Source organism: Stegostoma tigrinum, chromosome 35 (assembly GCF_030684315.1).
Source record: "Stegostoma tigrinum isolate sSteTig4 chromosome 35, sSteTig4.hap1, whole genome shotgun sequence".
NCBI classification, from domain to species: Eukaryota; Metazoa; Chordata; class Chondrichthyes; order Orectolobiformes; family Stegostomatidae; genus Stegostoma; species Stegostoma tigrinum.
This window is the reverse complement of record NC_081388.1, coordinates 16,566,976-16,590,488: the sequence shown is the minus strand read 5'-3', so window position 1 is coordinate 16,590,488 and position 23,513 is coordinate 16,566,976. Positions and strand designations below refer to the sequence as shown.

The 23,513-nt window shown below is 45.9% G+C and overlaps 1 protein-coding gene and 1 long non-coding RNA gene across 4 annotated transcripts in view; one reads left to right on the top strand and one right to left on the bottom strand.

The window, feature by feature from the left end:
- farsa (phenylalanyl-tRNA synthetase subunit alpha) overlaps window positions 1-1,089 on the bottom strand; it is a 28,064-nt gene extending 26,975 nt beyond the window's left edge. For both annotated transcript variants that reach the window (XM_059640056.1, XM_059640057.1), the window contains exon 1: window positions 931-1,089. In XM_059640056.1, the coding sequence (XP_059496039.1) occupies window positions 931-1,080 (150 nt within the window). In that variant the 5' untranslated portion in view covers window positions 1,081-1,089. The remainder of the gene's footprint in view (window positions 1-930) is intronic.
- Window positions 1,090-1,257: 168 nt separating this feature from the next.
- On the top strand, window positions 1,258-15,812 carry LOC132206324 (uncharacterized). Of its 2 annotated transcripts, none has more exons than XR_009442975.1 (3): window positions 1,258-1,306; window positions 6,015-6,120; window positions 6,231-15,812. It is a non-coding gene; the product is annotated as an uncharacterized LOC132206324 (long non-coding RNA). The 2 variants fall into 2 exon arrangements; XR_009442974.1 differs by having other exon boundaries at window positions 1,283-2,174.
- Window positions 15,813-23,513: the final 7,701 nt, after the last annotated feature.

Genomic DNA, 23,513 nt, shown 5'->3' with positions numbered 1-23,513 from the left:
GCCCCCCCGTCCCGCCCCCACCGCCCCACCGCCCCTCGCACCCCCGTCCCGCCCCACCGCCCCTCGCACCCCCGTCCCGCCCCCACCGCCCCACCGCCCCTCGCACCCCCGTCCCGCCCCTCCCCCCTCCCATGCCCCACTCTTGCCCCTCCCCCTCCCATGCCCCACTCTTGCCCCTCCCCCTCCCATGCCCCACTCTTGCCCCTCCCCCTCCCATGCCCCTCCCCCTCCCATGCCCCACTCTTGCCCCTCCCCCTCCCATGCCCCACTCTTGCCCCTCCCCCTCCCATGCCCCACTCTTGCCCCTCCCCCTCCCATGCCCCTCCCCCTCCCATGCCCCACTCTTGCCCCTCCCCCTCCCATGCCCCACTCTTGCCCCTCCCCCCTCCCATGCCCCTCCCCCCTCCCATGCCCCTCCCCCCTCCCATGCCCCACTCTTGCCCCTCCCCCTCCCATGCCCCACTCTTGCCCCTCCCCCTCCCATGCCCCACTCTTGCCCCTCCCCCCTCCCATGCCCCACTCTTGCCCCTCCCCCCTCCCATGCCCCACTCTTGCCCCTCCCCCCTCCCATGCCCCACTCTTGCCCCTCCCCCCTCCCATGCCCCACTCTTGCCCCTCCCCCCTCCCATGCCCCACTCTTGCCCCTCCCCCCTCCCATGCCCCACTCTTGCCCCTCCCCCCTCCCATGCCCCACTCTTGCCCCTCCCCCCTCCCATGCCCCACTCTTGCCCCTCCCCCCTCCCATGCCCCACTCTTGCCCCTCCCCCCTCCCACGCCCCACGCCCCACTCCCCACTCCCCACTCTTGCCCCTCCCATGCCCCAGCCTCTCCTCTCCCCACTCTCTGCTCCTCCACCATCACATCACATCACAGCACATCATTGGTCCGGGGTAGATGAATAACGTTGACACCGGCACGGCGCCGTCTTACATCGCCCAGCGTCTGCAGGCTCTTTACAGCGCCGACCACAAGTTGGTGATCGAGACCCAGTCGGGCGGCTAGCTCGCCGCTGTCGGCTCCCCCTCCGCCCGCCTCCTGCAGCCTCCGTAACAGCTCCTCGAGCAGAGCCGGCTCCGCCATCTTGCAGCGTCATTCTGACCCCTGACCCCGCAAACGTCCATAACGAGAACAACAAAAAAACCCATTGAAACCCTCAAACAAATACTTTTCACAAGTCTGGGAATAGATACAGCCCAGTCTAGTATATATTTGCAACGCTTTTTAAAATATTTATTCTTTCCCCCCTGCGTTGGTTCACTTGGTCACGTGACGCTGCCGCTTGTCCTGCAACAACAGCTTGGTTAATGTAAGAAACTAAGACAGACGTTGCCTGGCAGTATTTGTGGAGAGACAAAGCACAGTTAATGTTTTAAGTGCAGTGACCTTTTACAGAACTGATAGTAGCTAGGCAGTGGTATATATGGTGAAGACAGGGGTTTGGGCAGGGAAAGGAGTGAGTGATAGGTGGGTGGAAGGTGGAGCTGGAGAGAGAAACAGAAACAAAGTTAATAGACAAATTGGTGGTAAACTAGGGAATGAGGAAGCTAAGAATAGAGAGTAGGTGGAAATGGTTGGCTGTGCTGAAGCCATAACAGGGTATGGGGTGTTGTGGGGTCAGGATACTGCCAGATAAAGATAACGAAAAGAGCTCTGAAAAAACAGACTCTAAAGTTGTTGAACATGACATTGAGTCCTGAAGGCTGCAGGGTCCTCAGGTGTAAAATGAGATGCTACTCTTCCAGTGTGCGCTCAGCTTTGCTGGAGCGTTGCACCAGGCCCAAGGCAGAAATTTTGGCCAGGGAACATGGTGGTGTGTTGAAGTGGCGGGCAACTGCAAGCTCTGCGTCATGTTTAGGACAGAACATAGACGTTCTTCATAATGGTCACCCAGGAAGTGTTATGTCTCCCCTTTATTCAAGGTGTCTCAAAGATGATATGTAGGTTGATTTCAGATGAGGTTCGCTGGATGGATTCCAGAGTTGAGGAGGTTTGTTTTATGAAGAAAGATTAAGCAGTTTAGGAAATCTTTGCAAAGAAAGCTATGGGTGCAGAGCCTATGGATATGCTTAAGGCATTCTTTAAATCTACCTGAGAGGTAGGAATTGAACCTGGGCCTCCTAATTCCAAAGTAGAGAAACTACCACTGCACCACAAGAACGCCACTGATGATAAAGGTAAAGATTTTTGAGGGAATTCTTTGGTTAAGGGCCTCAGTAGCTGCTGGCACAGTCACTGACAGTGTCCTGCAAATTAAATCACAGATGCACAAATGGTCAGAGAGCAAATATCAACAGGGGATTTTGGGTCTGATGGTGATCACATAGACAAGAGTGGAACAGGACCATGGAAGGATTTGAAAGCCAGGATGAAAGTTATTATCAGGATGTTGCTTATGACCAGCAACCCGTGCAAGTTAGCAAAAGCAGTGGTGATAGATGAATGGGACTTAGTGCAAGTTAAGATGAGGGTGGTGAAATTTTGGATGACCTCAAGTTTAAGGAGGTTAAAACCTGGAACACTGGACAGAAGGGCATTGGGATCAAATCTAGAAGTAACACAGTGTGAATAAGGGTTTCCGTGGCAGATGAGTTGAGTTGGGTAAAATTAGGCTATTTTGTGGAAGTAAAAGCAGGCTCATACATACACATAGAAGAAGTAGAAGCAGGTTTAGACCATTCAGCTGTCAAGCCTGATAGGATAATGGCCAATCTGACTGTGGCCTCTACATTCTTGTCTACCCCTGTACCATGTGGACTCCCTTGTCAGTCAAGAATCTAGCCAACTCAGCCTTAATGCCTGTGGTCTTAGTAAATGAACAAATGAGGTTGGGGGCGATCAACTATGCTACCGACAGACTGGCTTAATTGGAGACTCATTCTTGGGGGGGGAGTTGATATAATTTAGCTAGGGTAAGTTTGAAGTGGAGGCAGAAAATCCTGTCTTCAGTCTTCCCAATATATAAGTTGAAGACGTATCTGCGTATCGCATTTTGGGATGTCAGATAAGCAGTCTGATCATTTTAAAAACAACAGAGACGATGAGAGAGGTGGAGCTTGGTGTGATCACTGTACATGTGAAATTTCAGACTGCAGGGAGGCAGTAATTTCAATGAGAACTTGGAGAGGAGGAACAATAGATATGTGGATGACACCGGGGGAACTGTATGAAAGTAGGAATAGAAGCTATTGCAAGTGATTGCTTGGCTATAATTAGATAAATTAAGAATGGAACCAGAATAGGACAATCCCATCTAATTGGACAACAGTGGTGAGGTATTGGAGAAGGATGGGTGGTCAACTCTATCAAAGGCTGAAAGCCACAAGAAGGCTGAGTTTACCTTTGTACAGTCACTTACCGTGTAATTTATAACTTTAATAAAGAACTGAATCAGGGTTGAAGGATGAACCTGACTGAAGGATTCAAGCATTGAATTCTGGGAAAGCTGGACACAGATTTGTGATAATGGGAACTGCAGATGCTGGAGAATCCAAGACAACAAAATGTGAGGCTGGATGAACACAGCAGGCCTCTACATTGGGGAAACCAAGCGGAGGCTTGGAGACCGCTTTGCAGAACACCTCCGCACAGTTCGCAACAAACTACTGCACCTCCCAGTCGCAAACCATTTCCACTCCCCCTCCCATTCTCTAGATGACATGTCCATTATGGGCCTCCTGCAGTGCCACAACGATGCCACCCGAAGGTTGAAGGAACAGCAACTCATATTCCGCCTAGGAACCCTGCTGCCCAATGGTATCAATGTGGACTTCACCAGTTTCAAAATCTCCCCTTCCCCAACTGCATCCCTAAACCAGCCAGTTCGTCCCCTCCCCCCACTGCACCACACAACCAGCCCAGCTCTTCCCCTCCACCCACTGCATCCCAAAACCAGTCCAACCTGTCTCCGCCTCCCTAACCTGTTCTTCCTCTCACCCATCCCTTCCTCCCACCCCAAGCCGCACCCCCATCTACCTACTAACCTCATCCCACCTCCTTGACCTGTCCGTCTTCCCTGGACTGACCTATCCCCTCCCTACCTCCCCACCTATACTCTCTCCACCTGTCTTCTTTTCTCTCCATCTTCGGTCCGCCTCCCCCTCTCTCCCTATTTATTCCAGAACCCTCACCCCATCCCCCTCTCTGATGAAGGGTCTAGGCCCGAAACGTCAGCTTTTGTGCTCCTGAGATGCTGCTTGGCCTGCTGTGTTCATCCAGCCTCACATTTTGTTGTCTTGGACACAGATTTGTACTGTGTTTGAGGAGGTGAGAGGAATTATAGTAGTTGCTGGAGAATTTTAACCCAGGTCAATATATCGCTCATCAGTCAATCATTAATATTGCCAACTCTAGATTGTCCATTAGAGCAACATGGCTTTTTCTAAATAAATAAGTACTTTTTAGCTTGTTTAATTTATTTTAAAGCCATGTACCTAGCTACAGTGAAAAGTTTTGTTTTGCATGCAGTACAGACAGATCATACCGAAAAAGTGCATTAGGGTAATAGAACAGAGTGAGGAAAACAACATTACGGCTGCAGAGAAGGTCAAACAGAGAGATCAGCATTAAATTTTAAATTAGAGAGGTCTGTCAAAAGTCTAATAACAGTAGGGTGGAAGCTGTTTTTGAATCTGTTGGTTCACATGTTCAAGCTTTTGTGTCTTCTGCCCGACGGATGAGATTACAACCAGGGTGGGAGTGGTCTTTGATTATGTTGGCTGCCTTCCTGAGGCAGCAAGAAATACGGATGGAGTCAGTGGATGGAAGGTTGACTTGTGTGATGGAGGGAGCTGTGTTCACAACTGTAGTTTCTTTTGGTGCTGGGCAGAGCAGTTGACTGTGCCTCAGCTGCCAGTGTTCACACCTCCAAGTGAAAAGGTTGTGAGCCCAAGCCCCACTCCAGGGAACTGAGCTAAAATCAAAGCAGATAAACTCATTTGTTAGGAACCATGTATAATTTTAATTTTATGTTCTTTTTCGTTTTATTTGTTAAGGAGGGAACACATTGTTTGCTTATAGAATTTCATTGAGGAGCTTGGGGGCTGTGGATTGAAAGTCTTAGAGTCTTTTATTATATAATTTTAATGAGATTTTAAACCTTTTGAGGTGAATGGTTCAGGGATGACCAAGGTTGAATGTCACAGAAGAACAGAATCTGAAACGTCAGTCAGTATATTTTATGCCAGAAAGTGGAGGACTGCAGGGTTTGGGGAACTTGTGTAGTTGCTCTGAAAGTAGTAGTGATTGTAGCTTGCAGTTTGTGTTAGAGAAAAACTAATGATGGCTCAGAAACTTTCTAAAAGGAAACTGGTTGTACTTGTACCAGTTCTGGTCCGAGTGCTAGTAGCGATAATGACAACTGTTCACTGAAATTTGTGCGTTTGTAACAATTTTGTTGGGGGGGGGGAAAGAGGTAGTGTGAACTTGAATCTTTCTCTAATGTCTTTAATTAAATGTTTTCAGTCTTTTCATCTCCCCTCAAATGGTACTTTTTGTTTCCTTGTGTAATAAACATCTTATTCTTTGTGTTAAAAGTAGACTAGCCACATTTTATGAATGTGTTTAATAATTGACCTCCATGTTTGGAAAAAAAAATCTAACAAGCTAAGTTTCAGTTTGGAATCTGACTTGTCCAATTTTAACATCAGCTGGAGTCGTAGCATGATGCAGTGCAGAAGGAGTGTCGTTTTCAGATGAGACCTTAAACTGAGGCTCCACCAGCCTTATTTGGTTGATGTAAGAGATTCAGTGACACTATTTTGTAGCAAGGACGTGGAATTAATTCTGGAGTGTTGGCTGATATTCACCCCTCAATTGACAACACGAAAGTAGATGATCTGGTCATTTATTGATTTTGTTGTTTATCGGACCTTGCTCTGCCTAAATTGGCTGCCGTATTTCCGACATTATAACAATGACTGTATTTCAAAAATAATTCACTGCTGTAATGCAGAGTCTGGTGGTCACGAAAAGTGCAACATAAGTGCTATTGTTGGTTTTGTTTCATGGATTAATAGGGTTAATCAACTTCTCTGGTTGGAAACCAATAAGGGAGCAAGAGAAGTCCCAATCTTGCCCCTTGCTGAACAGGAAAGTCTCCAGCACCAGGGGCCACAGTCTCAGGTAGGCCATTTATTTGATTTGTTTATTGTCACGTGTATTTTGTTTTAAAAAAATACGGTGAAAGGTCTTGTATACTCGTTGCCACTCTCCACCATTATCTTAAAACACAGAAAAGTGAACCAAAATGTAGAATGTGAAGGCAGAAAAATGAAGAATCAAAGAAAAGATGTTCAACTGTGCGTCCTTCTTGTTGAGTGCTCCATCATGGGTCATGGGAGTAGTGGCCAGACACGAGGCCCCTTCGCTGCTGCTGCCGCCACTGAAATGAAAGTCACCTCTTCTTTGGCACCATCTCACCTCCACCGATGCCCTGGCCTCCATGAGCCGAGCTAGACCTCGCCAAAGCAGATGCCACCAATGCTGCCGGGTCCCGCACCAGTCTAAACTCAACACTGCTGCCGTCGTGAGTCCACTTCAGGCCTGCCTCATCGATGTAGCCACTGCCAATGCTGCAGGGTCCTGTACTGGGCCCAAACTTTTCTCTGTCTCTGCCGCCTCCACCTCCATGAATTTGCGCCTGACGCAGACATTGCCAGGAGCCCAAACTCTTCCCCCCCCCCCCCCCAACACGGCAGCCACGAGTTGGCACTAGGACCGCCTCGTTGATGCAGAAGCCAAACTCGCCTCTGACACCTCCACCACGAGTCCACGCTGCTGGGCCCACTCACCACCGACACCATTACTGCAACCGAGCTCTTCAACAAGAGGCAAGGAAGAGAAGAAAAGAACAAATAAGTAAAGAGAGAAGACAAACAAAAGAAAAGAAACAAAAAGAAATGTGGATGAGCCCTGGCTCGTAGGCCCTACTCCACCGCCATCTTACCAGAAGGTCTGAGGTGAGGAGAAATTGCTTCATCCAGAGGGTGGTGAGCCTGTGGAATTCTCTGCCACCAAAGCGAGTGAGGCCGAGAGATTGAATGTTTTCAACAAAGAGTTAAATATAGTTCCTGGTGTTACAGGGATCAAAGGGCACAGGGAGAAAGTAGGAACAGTCAGTTGGTCATATTGAACAGAGGAACAGGCACGAAGGGCTGAATGGCCTAGTCTTATTTTCTATGTTTTTACATTTACAGCAGTTTGAAAGTTTGTTCATCACTACCTTCTGAAGAGCATTTGGGGACGGCCTGTAAATACTGACCAATCCTGGTAATGTGATCATGCTACATTTAATCCTGATTTGTTTATCCTATCTTTAATCATTCCTGCACCCTTCCATTTAAGTGCTTGTTTTGCAAGATCTCGCAGCTAGCGAACATTGGTCAGAAACTTGATGCTTATGATCAGTGAGGCTCTGCTCAGACCAGAACATTGTAAGATTACTCCGTCTGTACAAGACCTTTCATTTTCAAATAATTTCTTACTCCCTGAACTTTTTGAACATCATGTTGTAGTTTACTCATTCCCTGGTTGCAGGCATTGATAGAAATGGACCTGTCCAATGTACTCATGCCAGTTTATATACAGAGCTGTTCAACTACGATCACAGTGTGTCCCTACTACCTTGCAGTTTTTTTTCCACATAAGAATTTTTGCCCAATCCCTTTTGAAAATATCTATTAAGTCAAATTCCTCTACCCTTTCAGACAGTGCATTCTAGATCGTAGTAACCTGCTACATTCCTTGCAGTACAGGACGGGAACAGGCCCTTCGCCCCACCATATCTGTGTTGTCCATGATGCCATTCTTTTACCAACTACCTTAAAGCTGAAAATGCAAGATACATAGTAGACCAGGCAGTGTTTGTGAAGAGTTTATGTTTTAGCTTTGTGACCTTTCATCAGAACTAGGTTAGCAAAGTAACTTCAGAATTCTCTGCCTCACAAGGCAGTGGGACAGCGTCATTTAATATTTTAAGGGTGGAGGTAGATAAACTCTTATATTTGGCAGGAGTAGATGGAAATGTGGAATTCAAAACCCAGCAAATCAGCCATATCTTATTGAGTGGCAGTGCAGGCTCAAGTGGCCAAATGATCTACTACTTCTTCTTCTATTTCTTAACTTTGCATTGGGTTTTAAATAAGAGGTGGGTGAGGACCAAAGGAAGGTCAGAAGGCCAAAGCAAAGCAAAGGAAGGAGAGATTAACTCATGAGTTTTTCATTTCCCCAAAGGATAAAGAACACGTTAATTTCGTGAATGACAGATACTAGTCCAAATCATGATCTGTACCTTAAAATGGAACTCTGGTTGCCCCATCATGATAATTTCCAAGTAGTAATGTCTTAGAGTCATGGAGCATGGAAACAGACCCTTTGGTCCAACTCATCCGTGCTGAACCAGGTTTCCCGAACTAAACTAGCCCCACTTGCTGGCGTTTGGTCCATATTCCTTGACACCTTTCCTATTCATATACTTACCCATATGTCTTTTGAATGTTGTAAATGTAACAAAGAACAAAGAAGATTACAGCACTACCTGCATCTACTGCTTCCTCTGGCAGTTCATTCATCATATGAACCACCCTCGGTATGAAAAAGTTGCCCCTTGGGTCCCTTTTAAACCTTTCATCTCTCACCTTGAAAAATGCCTCTTTTTCAAACTCCCCCACCATAAGGAAAAGACATTTTGCTATTCACCTTATCTGTACCCCACATGATTTTATAAACCTGTATAAAGTCCTCTGCCTCCTACGCTCCTGGGAAAAAAAGTTCCAGGCTATCCTTATAACTCAAACCATGCAGCCCTGGCAACATCCTGGTAAATGTTTTCTGAACCCTCTCCCATTTAACAATATCCTTGCTATAACAGGGCAACCAGAACAGCACACAGTACTCCAAAAGTGGCCTCACCAACATCCTGTACGACCTCACCAAGATGCCCCGACTCCTTGCTGTTTTTTGTTTTTGTTCTGGTTTTTGACTTGCGATGGTACAAGAAAAGAAACAAAGGTTCGCAGAGCAGGTGTGCTATGGTCTGAAAACAGATAAATGTGCAAAACCAAGAAGGTTAAAAGAAAGGAAACAAAATTTCAACTAAGATTATGGTCTGAAATTTATTGAACTCAGTGCTGAGTCAGGAAAGCAGTGATGATCCTAACTGAAAATGGATTTCTGTTCTGTAAGCTTACACTGAGCCTCAATGAATCTGTACAGCATTCCGAGTCAAGGGATGTCATTTTGAGAACTGAATCTGTGCTTGCTGGATTGACCCTCTTGTTACTGCTTCTCATTACTTACATTGCCAAACACTTCATGATTTTGAACACATATTAGATCTTTCACAAGCATTTCTGCTCAAAGGAGAACAATTTCCGTTTGTCTTGCCTAGTCTATTCATATAACTATAGTCTTTCATTCTGTCTAATAATCTCCTGCGGCCCCTCTGTAAAGTCAGATTCTTCATTAGACTTGATGTCCAGAATTGACCGCAAAGCTCCAACTGGGGACTAATATTTGATAAATTCCTTCTTCTGTTTAGGCAGTCCTTGGGGATTGGGGATGACTTGCAATTCCAAAGCAATGTGATTGTTTCTGAGATAACAAAGTGTGAAGCTGGATGAACACAGCAGGCCAAGCAGCATCTCAGGAGCACAAAAGCTGACGTTTCGGGCCTAGCCCCTTCATCAGAGAGGGGGATGGGGAGAGGGTTCTGAAATAAATAGGGAGAGAGGGGGAGGCGGACCGAAGATGGATAGAGGAGAAGATAGGTGGAGAGGAGCGTATCGGTGGGGAGGAGATAGGTCAGTCCAGGGAGGACGGACAGGTCAAGGAGGCAGGATGAGGTTAGTAGGTGGGAAATGGAGGTGCGGCTTGAGGTGGGAGGAGGGGATAGGTGAGAGGAAGAACAGGTTAGGGAGGCAGGGACGAGTTGGGCTGGTTTTGGGTTGCAGTGGCGGGAGGGGACGAGCTGGGCTGGGATTATCTCTGATTGTTTCTGAGTTAGCCAGTGATATTCAATGGGTGCTTTGCAGATTCTGCCACATGTTAGTCAGGTGGTACTAGAATTGCTGGATAAACAGGTTATTTGGTGGTTTGTGATTTCCCACTGACTTTGCCTCTGCACATACCCAGTGAAATGTTGTCTACTGGGTTGAATTTCTGTACCTGAACCTTCTTGATTTTGATTGTTCGCAGTCCAGGGTCTCCCATGAGTCACCAGGGATGTTTGACTTCTTTGAGGCCATCCCTACAAAGTGTGATCCGAGATAATGGGAACTGCAGATGCTGGAGAATCCGAGATAACACAGTGTGGAGCTGGATGAACACAGCAGGCCAAGCATCATTTTAGGAGCACAAAAGCTGATGTTTCGGGTCTAGACCCTTCATCAGAAAAGGAGGATGGGGAGAGGATTCTGAAATAAATAGGGAAAAAGTGGGAGGCCTACCGAAGATGGATAGAGGAGAAGATAGGTGGAGAGGAGAGTATGGGTGGGGAGATAGGCAGGGGATAGGTCAGTCTGGGGAGGACGGACAGGTCAAGGGGGCGGGATGAGGTTAGTAGGTATGAAATTGAGGTGCGGCTTGAGGTGGGAGTAGGGGATAGGTGAGAGGAAGAACAGGTTAGGCAGGCGGGGATGAGCTGGGCTGATTTCGGGATGCAGTGGGGGGAGGGGAGATTTTGAAGTTGGTGAAATCCACATAGATACTAATGGGCTGCAGGGTTCCCGAACGGAATATGAGTTGCTGTTCCTGCAACCTACGGGTGTCATCATTATGGCACTGCAGGAGTCCTAGGATGGACATGTCATCTAAGGATTGGGAGGGGGGAGTTGAAATGTGAGTCCTCCTGCAAGTTTCTTGCCACAACTTGCCACAATTCTAAGTGCTTTGGAAGTCTGGTGTCAGGCATTCAGACAACATATCCTACCTAATAGAGCTGGTTTTTTTGTGATTGGTGCCTAAGTGATGGGTCTAAATAAGTTCCAATAGAACAGGTTAAACAACATTCTGTAGTTAATGGCTTTGTTTCATCAATTGCGATGCAGCAGTGGGGTTTCAATTCCTGCACAGGCTGAAGTTACTACGAAGGACCCTCCTCAACATCCCCTCCACCTCGCCTGAGGCATGGACACTCTCGAGTTCAATCACCCATTACACCTCCTTCCAATGGGACTGTAGTCCTATGTTGCCTTTATTTATCATTCTCATAGGGTATGCGTCTACTACCGCACGTTAAAAAATTTTCCTACATTTGCAGCTTGTATTTTGCATTTTAAGTTTTGTCGGTGGCAATTCACATATCAACCAGCTATTACACATGCAAATTCCATTTAGCTTCAATAGAGCCAGGAAGCACTTTACAATTTATTAGCATTGAGTGTAATGAAAGTGTGTGATTTACGTGCAAATCCGATATCAAGTGTCACATATTTAATTGTGACTCGGATGTATTGTCACTTTCTACAATGGCCTTCATATTTTTTGCCCTCAGTGGAAGAACAGGCAAAGAGAGGCTGTGCCTCTCACTGGCTGCAAAGAGATCCTGTTTGGAGTAAGAAATAACAAGGCGTAGAGCTGGATGAACACAGTAGGCCAGGCAGCTTCAGAGGAGCAGGAAAGCTGACCCTTCGAAAGAAGCTCAGACCCAAAACATCAGCTTTCCTGCTCCTATGATGCTGCCTGGCCTGCTGTGTTCATCCAGCTCTACACCTTGTTATCTCAGACTCCAGCATCAGCAACTCCTACTATCTCTCCTGTTGGTAGTAGTTTAGCACATTACCAAAACCTGGTCACCAAACGATCCTGCATTAAAAAACTCATGTAAACGCTTCCACCAATGGCTTTGTGTTCTGCTCCCGCACACAAATCTTTTCATTTTCTTCAGTGTTCCATCCCTTATTTTCCTGTTTTCCTCCAGCAAAGTTGGGTCAAAATCTTTGATATCCTTCCCTGATGGTATGATGGGTAACCATGCCACATGGGTGCAATAGTTCAAGTAGGAACCAACAACTCAACAGTAATTAGGAATGGGCAGTTAAAGTTTGAACACTGATGCCCACATCCTACGAGCAAGTAATAAAAATAATTGTTACTCTATCCTTTAAAGGTGCCCTTCAACCAGCAACAAGAACTTGTGTTTATGTAGTGTCTGTATGGTGTTTTTTAAGTAGCAAAACACCCAGAGGTGCTGAATTATAAAATGCAATATGACAGCAAGCCACTTAAGGAGCTTTTAGATCAGATGACCAGGCATATTAACATCAGTGTCCTTGAAGGAGCCAATAGCACCAGTAGCAAGGTCATGATCATCCAAAGCCAACTTCTGCTGGGTTGGCTATGTGCTTAGGGTGCCTGGATTTTGACTGCCGAAGCACACCTTGTGTGTCCAGCTCAAGGAAGGCACTTGAATGTGAGGAGGAAAGGAAGCACTTCAAAAACTCTCCCAAGTCTAGAATGAGCTGCCAGCGGAAGTGCTGGAGGCTGGTACAATTACAACATTTAAAAGGCACCTGGATGGGTATTTGAATAGGAAGGGTTTAGTGGCACATGGGCCAATTGCTGGCAAATGGGATTAGATTTGTTTAGGATATCTGGTCGACAGGGACAAGTTGAACTTGTCAAGGTCTGTTTCCATGCTGTACAGCTCTAATGACTGTATGACTCTGAGGCTTATCTACTTCACGGGCAACATGTTGGCCCAGTGGGTTAGCACGGTTACCTCAGGGGACCCGGGTTCAATTCCAGCCTTGGGTGACTGTCTGTGTGGAGTTTGCACGTTCTTTCTGCCTTTGTGGGTTTCTGCTGTGTAGATTTCCTCCCACAGTCCAAAGATCTGCAGGTTAGGTTGGTTGGCTGTGTTTAAAAAAAAGTTCTCTGCAGTGTCCAGAGACATGGATTAGCTATGTAAATGTGGGATTATGGGGATAGAGGAGGTGGCTGAGTCAGGGTGGGATACTTTTCAGAGGTTTGTTGTGGACTCAATGGGCTGAATGGCCTATTTCTGCACTGTAGGATTCAATGATACTTATTTTTTGCCTGTTCTTGTGTAATGTTTCAATGCCAATTGAAATCGCTAATGGCAGTGCAAGATCCTGTGTTTCAAATGAAGTGAAGTATCTCAGCAAAGTTCCTATAGTCCCTCAAGCTTGTTTGGCCCTATTCAATATGAATGAGGCATACTCTATCAAAATTGAATTGCACAACACAACCCGTTACCTTATATTGGACCCCAGTGTGTGATTGTGGCTATTCCCTGTGAAAGGAACTCATCACAGATCTTTAAACAGACAAACAAGTGGAGCGGTCAACAAGAGAGATTGAAGTGTGTCAAAAGTTATGATAATACTCTTGTCAGTTTTGAAGGTGCTATGGAATTGCACGGTGTTGTATTTTGAAATCAAAGTCTATAAACTTTAAATGGGGGGAGAAAATCTCTGAAGACATTTTAGAAATCTCTGGGGGAGGTTGTGGCATAGTGGTAATGTTTCTGAACCCAGACTAATGCATGGGTTACATGGGTCCAAATCCCACATGGCAGCAGCTGGAATTTAAATTTAGTTAATAAATCCGGGATTGAAGCTCGTTTTAGCCAAGGATGCAGTTGAATTATCATCAATTGTTATAAAGCCCATCTCATTCACTAATGCTCCTAAGGGCGGGAAATCTGCCGTCCATACCCAGTCTGGCCTCCATGTGACTCCAAATTCACTGCAATGTGACTGATTTCTGAAACGGCCAATAGTTCATAAGTGATTCATACTGCTCTTGCCAATAACGTCCACATCCCATGAGACAAAAATTACAAAAGCCATTAAATTGTATTTGTCAGGTACAAACAAAAAATATAATGTTAGCCTTTATATCCAGAAGATTAGAATGTAAAAGGGGTGGGTTTCTGCTTAAATCATAAAAAGCCATGGTTAAACCATGTCTCAAGTACTATGTACAGTTTTACGCACCACATCTTAGAAAGAGTGTACTGAAAAGGCATGCACCATTCGCCAGAATGTTCACAGGGCACCAAGAGTTACGTTATGATGAAACATTATAATGAACTTGCAGCATGGGTTAGTACCTGGGACTTCGATGTTGTGGCCGTTTCGGAGACATGGATAGAGCAGGGACAGGAATGGTTGTTGCAGGCTCCGGGATTTAGATGTTTCAGTAAGAACAGAGAAGATGGTAAAAGGGGCGGAGGTGTGGCATTGTTGGTCAAGGACAGTATTACAGTTGCAGAAAGGATGTTTGGGGACTCGTCAACTGACGTAGTATGGGCTGAGGTTAGAAACAGGAAAGGAGAGGTCACCCTGTTGGGAGTTTTCTGTAGGCCTCCGAATAGTTCCAGAGATATAGAGGAAAGGATAGCAAAGATGATTCTCGATAGGAGTGAGAGAGACAGGGTAGTTGTCATGGGGGACTTCAACTTTCCAAATATTGACTGGGAACACTATAGTTCGAGTACTATAGATAGTCAGTTTTTGTCCATTGTGTGCAGGAGGGCTTCCTGACACAGTATGTAGATAGGCCAACAGGGGCGAAGCCACATTAGATTTGGTACTGGGTAATGATCCTGGCCAGGTGTTAGATTTGGAAGTAGGTGAGCACTTTGGTGTTAGCGACCACAATTCTGTTATGTTTACTTTAGTGATGGAAAGGGATAGGTGTATACCACTGGGCAAGAGTTATAGCTGGGGGAAAGGCAATTACGATGAGATTAGGCATGATTTAGGGAGCATAGGATGGGGAAGGAAACTGCAGGGGATGGGCACATTAGAAATGTGGAGCTTATTCAAGGAAAAGCTCCTGTGTGTCCTAGATAAGTAAGTACCTGTCAGGCAGGGAGGAAGCTGTAGAGTGCGGGAGCCGTGGTTTACGAAGGAGGTGGAATCTCTGATCAAGATGAAGAAGAAGGCTTATGTCAGGATGAGATGTGAAGGCTCAGTTAGGGCACTTGAGGGCTACGAGGTAGCCAGGAAAGACCTAAAGAGAGAGCTCAGAAGAGCCCGGAGGAGACATGAGAAGCTGTTGGCGGATAGGATCAGGGTAAACTAAGGCTTTCTATAGGTATTTAAGGAATAAAAGAATGACAAAAGTAAGATTAGGGCCAATCAAGGATAGTAGTGATAAGTTGTGTGTGGAGTCAGATGAGATAGGGTAAGTGCTAAATGAATATTTTTCGACGGTATTCACTCTAGAAAATGACAATGTTGTCGAGGAGAATACTGAGATACAGGCTACTAGACTAGGTGGGATTGAGGTTCACAAGGAAGAGGTATTAGAAACCCTTCAGAGGATGAAGATAGATAAGTCCCCTGGGGCGGATAGGATTTATCCTCGGATCCTCTGGGAAGCCAGGGAGGAGATTGCCGAGCCTTTGGCATTGATCTTTAACTCGTCATTGTCTACAGGAATAGTGCCAGATGACTGGAGGATAGCAAATGTGGTTCCCCTGTTCAAGAAGTGGAGTAGAGACAACCGTTGTAATTATAGACCAGTGAGCCTTAGCTCAGTTGTTGGTAAGTGTTGGAAAAGGTTATAAGGGATAGGATTTATAATCATCTAAAAAGAATAAATTGATTAGGGATAGTCAGCACGGTTTTGTGAAGGGAAGGTCGTGCCTCACAAACCTTATTGAGTTCTTTGAGAAGGTGACCAAACAGGTAGATGAGAATAAACCGGTTGATGTGGTGTATATGGATTTCAGCAGGGCGTTCGACAAGGTTCCCCACAATAGGTTATTGTACAAAATGCGGAGGAATGGAATTGTGGGAGACATAGCAGTTTGGATCGGAAATTGGCTTGCTGAAAGAAGACAGAGGGTGGTAGTTGATGGGAAATGTTCATCCTGGAGACCAGTTACTAGTGGTGTACCGCAAGGGTCGGTGTTGGGTCCACTGCAGTTTGTCATTTTTATAAATGACCTGGATGAGGGCGTAGAAGGATGGGTTAGTAAATTTGCAGACAACACTAAGGTCGGTGGAGTTGTGGACAGTGACGAAGGATGCTGTAGGTTGCAGAGAGACATAGATAAGCTGCAGAGCTGGGCTGAGAGGTGGCAAATGGAGTTTAATGCAGAAAAGTGTGAGGTGATGCACTTTGGTAGGAGTAACCAGAAGGCAAAGTACTGGGCTAACGGTGAGGTTCTTAGTAGTGTAGATGAGCAGAGAGATCTCGATGTACATGTACACAGATCCTTGAAAGTTGCCACCCAGGTTGACAGGGCAGTTAAGAAGGCATACAGTGTTTTAGCTTTTATTAATAGAGGGATCGAGTTCCGGAACCAAGAGGTTATGGTGAAGCTGTACAAAACTCTGGTGCGGCCGCACTTGGAGTATTGCGTACAGTTCTGGTCACCGCATTATAAGAAGGATGTGGAAGCTTTGGAAAGGGTGCAGAGGAGATTTACTAGGATGTTGCCTGGTATGGAGGGAAGGTCTTACGAGGAAAGGCTGAGGGACTTGAGGCTGTTTTCATTAGAGAGAAGAAGGTTGAGAGGTGACTTAATTGAAACATATAAAATAATCAGTGGGTTAGATAGGGTGGATAGGGAGAGCCTTTTTCCTAGGATGGTGATGGTGAGCACGAGGGGGCATTGCTTTAAATTGAGGGGTGAAAGATATAGGACAGATGTCAGAGGTAGTTTCTTTACTCAGAGAGTAGTGAGGGAATGGAACGCTTTGCCTGCAACGCTAGTAGATTCACCAACTTTAGGTACATTTGTCATTGGATAAGCATATGGACGTACATGGAATAGTGTAGGTTAGATGGGCTTGAGATCGGTATGACAGGTCGGCACAACATTGAGGGCCGAAGGGCCTGTACTGTCCTGTGATGTTCTATGTTCTATTAACTAGGTTTGTATTCTTGTGCTGAGGGGCAGCTACTGCCAAGGTACAGTGGGGAAAGACCACTGTCTAAGTCTTTCTGCCAAAGTTAAATGGGGATCTGTTTAGTTATTGGACCCTCCCAGTGCCTCAAATTCATGTAAACATAGTCTTTTATATGTCAGAGATACCTTTTGATTTGTTTTGATAGAGTCAAACTCCAATGTTTGTTTGTTCCTTTGATATGTTACTGCACAGAACCAAACTGCATTTGTGACAATGTATACATATGAAGATACTTTTTATGAATAAAGTATATTTCTGAAAATAACTTCTTGGAAAAAAAACTAAGTTTGCATCCTCTAGAGTATAGAAAGTTAAAGCATGATTGAACGTTTTTAAGGATTTTGCAACTGATTGATCTGGCTGAAGGACAGTATATTTTCCACTGATATGCAGGGCACAACATTAGGCAGGTCATAGTAGGATTGATGCTTGAAAACTCTTCTTCACACAAAGGGTGTTAGTAGTGTAGCGAAGTACCTCACAGGAAAAGTGATAGATATAATTCAAACACAGAAGGAAAAACAGTAATTCTGGCAATGAGACATATTGGTCTGAATCAGAGATAGTAGGAACTGCAGATGCTGGAGAATCTGAGATAACAAGGTGTAGAGCTGGATGAACACAGCAGGCCAAGCAGCATCACAGGAGCAGGAAAGCTGATGTTTCGAGCCTAGACCCTTCACCAGAATTACTGTTTTTCCTTCTGTGTTTGAATTATATCTATCACTTTTCGTGTGAGGTACTTCGCTACACTACTAACACCCTTTGTGTGAAGAAGAGTTTTTGAGCATCAATCGTATTATGGCCTGCCTAATGTTGTGCCCTGCATATCAGTGGAAAATATACTCTCCTTGAGCCAGATCATCTTGGTTACTTTAAAATGGAGCTTGAGTTCAAACTGGTACAATCAGTATCTTCATTTCCAAGTGTTCCTTTATTTAAGGTAACAAAGTGTAGAGCTGGATGAGCACAGCAGGCCATGCAGCATCTTAGGACCAGAAAAGCTGACGTTTCGGGCCTGACAGCATCTACGAAGAGAAAACTGTGTTAATGTTTCAGGTCCAGTGACCCTTCTTCAGAACTGATAGCATTGGGAAAAGGTGGTATTTATGTTGATGATGGGGTGAAGGAGTGAGCGGATATGAGAAGAGAGAACCTGGAGAGATAGTGAAATAAAAGGTGCTCATGCAAAGGAATTGTTGATAGTAAACCAGGCAAGAAAAGAAGCTAAGTAGGTAAAATGGGAGCTATGAGTAAGTGAAAGTGAGTTGGTTATACTAAAAGCAAACCATTTCATCTCAAGACCTGTGATGTGGAAGTGGTAATCAAAAATTGTTAAACTTGATAAACAGAAACGGCTGGAGAATCTCGGGGCTGGCAGCTTCTGTACTGAGAAAACAGTTAATGTTTCAAACATCAAAACTGAAGGAATGTCACTGTACTCTGAACATTAACTCTGCTTTCTCTCCATAGATGCCGCCAGACCTGCTGAGTTTCCCCAGCAATTTCTGTTTTTGTGCATTTCAGATCTCCAGCCTCCACAGGACTTTGTTTTACATTATTGTAAAACTTGAAATTGAGACCTGTAAGACCCTGAAGGAGGTGTTCTTTCAGCAATACTGGAGTACTGCAAAAAAGCCTGAGATAATCCTTCATGGAGCCTCAGTCATGGTGGGATCTGAACCCATGTGTTACTCTGCATTGCAAACCATCTGTCCAGCCAACTGAGCTAACCAACCCCCATATATTTTTTCTGTAAGGAGTAAGGCCTGTTAAATTCCTTAATTAATATGTTTGAAACACCCCACCACATCCCCAAATGATGTCTAATGCAATGGCCATGTTGGCCTTGGAGGGTGTACAACGTAAATTTACAAGAACATTACCTGGACTTTAGGGTTAAATTAAAAGGAAAGATGATGGGTTGTTAAGAGGAAGGGATAGATTGTTGTTTGAAAATAAAAGTATATGCTAGGGAGTTTAGAAGAATGAGAAGTGATCTCATAGAAAACCCATGGGAACCTTGATTTGATTTATTGTTATGATAGTCACATGTACCTAGGTACACTGAGATGTTTTGTTTTGCGTGCTGAACAGGCAGATCATACACACAAAGTGCATTAGGGTAATAGAACAGAGCAAGAAATACAATCCTTGAAGGTTTTACTGAGCAGATGCTAGAACTCACTGGATGGAAAATCTAGAATTAGAAACCACATCTTGGGGATGAAGGTGGTCTAACAATAAGAAATTTAACCATCTAGAGGACTGCACATTCTTAGTTGTTAAGTATATTCAAGGGAATTTGGGAAAAACATAGGTGGTAATCTTATCAAACAGAAGAACAGGCCTGGGAGAGACTTTTGTTTTCTTACATTCTTATGAGACTGATATTGCAAATATTACCTGGACTTCAGGATTAAATTAAGAGGAAGGATGATATGAATTAGCAATAACAAAGTGTGGAGCTGGGTGAACACAGCAGGTGAAGCAGCATCTTAGGAGCACAAAAGCTGATGTTTTGGGCCTCGACCCTTTTCTGATGAAGGGTATAGGCCCGAAACATCAGCTTTTGTGCTCCTAAGATGCTGCTTGGCCTTCTGTGTTCATCCAGCTCCACACCTTGTTATCTTGGATTCTCCAGCATCTGCAGTTCCCATTATCTATGATATGAATTAGGTCTTTATTCCCTAGAATTCTGAAGGATAAGGAATGATCTGATCAAAGTGTTTGAGATATTAACAGGAAAAGATAGGGTAGATGAAGATAAACTATTTCCAATGGTTGTGGATTCTAGAACTTGGGGACATAATTTAAAAGTTAGGGCAAACCATTCAGGAGAGATGTTAGGAAGTGCTTTTACACACGAGAGGTTTTAGAGGAACTGCCGATGCTGGAGCCTGAGATAACAAGGTGTGGAGCTGGATGAATACAGCAGGCCAGGCAGCATCAGAGGAGCAGGAAAGCTGACATTTCGGATCTGGACCCTTCTTCAGAAATGGGGGACGGGAAGGGGGCTCTGAAATAAATAGAGAGAAGGGGACGTAATGATAGAAGGTGGATAGTGGAGCCAATAAATGGAGAGAAGACAGACAGGTCAAGGAGGTGGGGATGAAGCTAGTAGAAGTGAGTGTAGGTAGGGAGTTGGGATGGTGGTTGGTCACTGAGAACAGAGGTGTGGGTAGGTGAGAGGGAAGATGGACAGGTCAAGGAGACGGGGATGAAGCCAGTGCAGGTGAGTGTAGGTCGGGAGTTCGGATGGGAGTTGGTCGGTGAGGAGGGAGGGGCAGGTAGTTGGGAGGGACAGGTCATGGAGGTGAGGACGAGAGCGGCTGGTCTTGGGATGAGGTCTGGGGTGAGGAGATTTTGAAGCTTGTAAAGTCCACATTGAGACCATTGGGCTGCAAGGTTCCCAGGCAGAATATGAGGTGCTGTTCCTGCAGCCTTCGGGTGGCATTGTTGTGGCACTGGAGGAGGCCCAGGATGGACATGTCGTCCAAGAAGTGGGAGGGGCAGTTGAAGTGGTTTGCGACTGGGAGCTGTTGGGTTCGGAACTTCCTTCTATAAGTTGAAGTTGATGCTGATCAGTTTTCTTTTTTAAATCTGAAGTGGATTACTTTTTGTCAAGCACAGTTATTAGGGGTTATGTCCAAAGGCAGGTAGTATGTGTTATGAGGAAGGATTACTGGACTCGAAATGTTAACTCTGTTTTCTCCCACAGATGTTGCAATACCTGCTAGGTTTCCTCAAGTAATTTGTTTTTGTTGCAGGTATATGGAGTTAGCTCACAGATTAGCCAATGATCTAATGAATGGCAAAACAGACTCAAGGGGTTGAATAGTTTACTCCTGTTCTGATGTTCCCGTGTTGCTTATGTTCCTAGAATCCCTGCAGTGCAGATGGAGGCCATTTGGCCCACGAGGATTACACCAAACGTCCAAAGAGCATCCCAACAAGATACCCCCAGCCCTGCTAATCCACCTAGCCTGCACATCCCTGGACACTATGGGCAATTTAGCATGAGCTATCCACCTAACCAACACATCTTCAGACTGAGTGGAAAAAGAGCAACTGGTGCACACCGACATGGTGCTAACCCCACATAGTCGCTCAAGGTCAGAATGGAACCTAAGTCCCTTGTGCAGTGAGGCAGCAGTGCTAACCACTGAGCCACTGTGCTGCACCTATGTTCCTATGTGCCTTGCTGTTCCTATGTTTAAATGTTGTTGTGTTCCAATCTTCTAACGTTCCCATCTTCTTACATTCCAAGTGTTCCTATGTTCTAATCTCTGACTCCTCCCTTCCCTTCCTCAACATCTCTGTTTCCATTTCTGGGGATAGATTGGTGACTAATATCCACTGTTAAATTAGTGACTCCCACAATTACCTGGACTATAAAATATAAATCCTTGCACCCTGCTTCCTGTAAAGACTCCAACCCATTCTCTCAGTTCCTCCTCTCCGTCGCACATGTTCAGATGAGGCCAACTGAACACCCCTGGACACTATGGGCAAGGGAGCCTCCGAAATGTCCACCTGCTTCCTCAGCCAAGGATTCCCGGCACCGTTGTCGACAGGGCCCTCAAATGGGTCCAAACCATCTCCTGCACTTCCGTCCTCACCTCCCTCCCGCAACAGCGATAGGGTTCTCCTTGACCTTACCTACCATCCCATCAGCATCTACATCCAGAAGATCATCAGATGCCATTTCCATCACCTCCAGCAAGACTCCACCACCAGACACATATGCCCCTCCCCTCCCTTGTCCGCTTTCCACAGGAATCGTTCTCTCTGGGACTCCACGGTTCACTCTTCCTTCAACCCCAACACAGCCCCATGGCACCCTCTCCTGTAACCGACAAAGGTACAACACCTGCCCATTTACCTCCTGTCTCCTCAGTATCTAAGGGCCCAAACATAACTTCCAGGTGAAGCAACACTTCATCTGCACTTCCTAGAATCTAGTCGACTGCATTTGCTGCTCACGATGTGGACTCCTCTACACTAGGGAAACAAAGTGTAGACTGGGTGATCGCTTCGCAGAACATCTACGTTCCATGCGCAAACAAAAGACCCTGAGCTTCCAGTTGCACTATCCTGTTCGGTGGACAATATCTTTGTCTCTGGATTGTTGCAGTGTTCCAGTGAAGCTCAACGCAAGCTGGAAGAATAATTCCTCATTTTCTCATCTGGGGACTCTGCAGCCCTCTGGACTCAATATCGAGTTCAATAATTTTGGGGCCGAAACTCTCCCTTGTCTGAGTCCCCTACCCCACACATCAGGTCTTGTTATCATGTAGTCTGCCATTACACACTATCTATTGTTGGTCACTGACAGCCCCCACTAATATTTACACCCGATCCCATGCCTCTCCCTATTTTCTGCACATAAACCAATGTTTTCCCAGCTACCATCAGTTCTGAGGAACGGTGACCAGACCCGAAACTTCACCTCTGACATAGTAAGAACTGCCGATGCTGGAGTCAGAGATAACACAGTGTGGAGCTGGAGGAACATAGCAGGCCAGGCAACATCAGAGGAACAGAAAAATTGACCTTTTGGGTTGGTGGGGAGGGGTGGGGGTAGTGGAAAGAATTTAACACATTAACCGAAAAGCCTCTGACAGAGCTGAAGCCACCAGGAATGAAGGAGCTCCACACGATGTTATCTCTACGTTAACTCTGATTTTTTTCTTCAGCAGATCCGGCAACATCTGTGAGCTTTTCCAGCAACTTCCGAGTTTGTTCCTATGTTCCTGAAATAAAAACAGACATTGCTGTATAAACTTATAATGTCTGGCTGTATCTGTGGAGACAAAGCACAGTTTTGTTGATAAAATGTGAGGCTGGATGAACACAGCAGGCCAAGCAGCATCTCAGGAGCACAAAAGCTGACGTTTCGGGCCTAGACCCTTCACTCTGATGAAGGGTCTAGGCCCGAAACGTCAGCTTTTGTGCTCCTGAGATGCTGCTTGGCCTGCTGTGTTCATCCAGCCTCACATTTTATTATCTTGGAATTCTCCAGCATCTGCAGTTCCCATTATCTCTGATACAGTTTTGTTGACTCTGCTTTCACTGCACTGATGCAGCCAGACCTGCTGAGTTTCTCCAGCAATTTCTGTATTTGTTTCGAATTTCTAGCATCCGCAGTTTTGTTTTATTCTTATGTTCCTATCTTGCCTTCAGCTGTTTTGCAAACTCAAGCCTTGTCTCTGGAGTTGCAGGAGTGGGGGAGGAGCAACGTGTCCTTTGTGACTCAATCTGATTGAAAGCCGTGTTCACCAATGGGGAGCGAGCTCCTGCAGTGGGCGGTTCCCGCCTTGTTTCTTCCGCCGACCGAACATGTGGTCGTCGCCCATTGGTTTAGAGCCCCGGTCGCCATGACGTTTGGGGCGACCAATCAGCGTCGGCCATCTGGGCACGCTGTGCAACCTAACCTGCTGGCTGCTGGTGGGCGGGCGGGCGGCGGGGTGGGCGGGGTCGCTAGGTTTTGGTGACGGCAGTGCAGGCCAATCAGGATCCGGGGAAATCCACCGCAGTGGCCGGGGCGTCCAATCAAAACAGGGGACGCCGCCAGGACGGGGAGGTGCGGTTTAGCCGTCTGTGATGTTTGTGTGACGCGCGCAG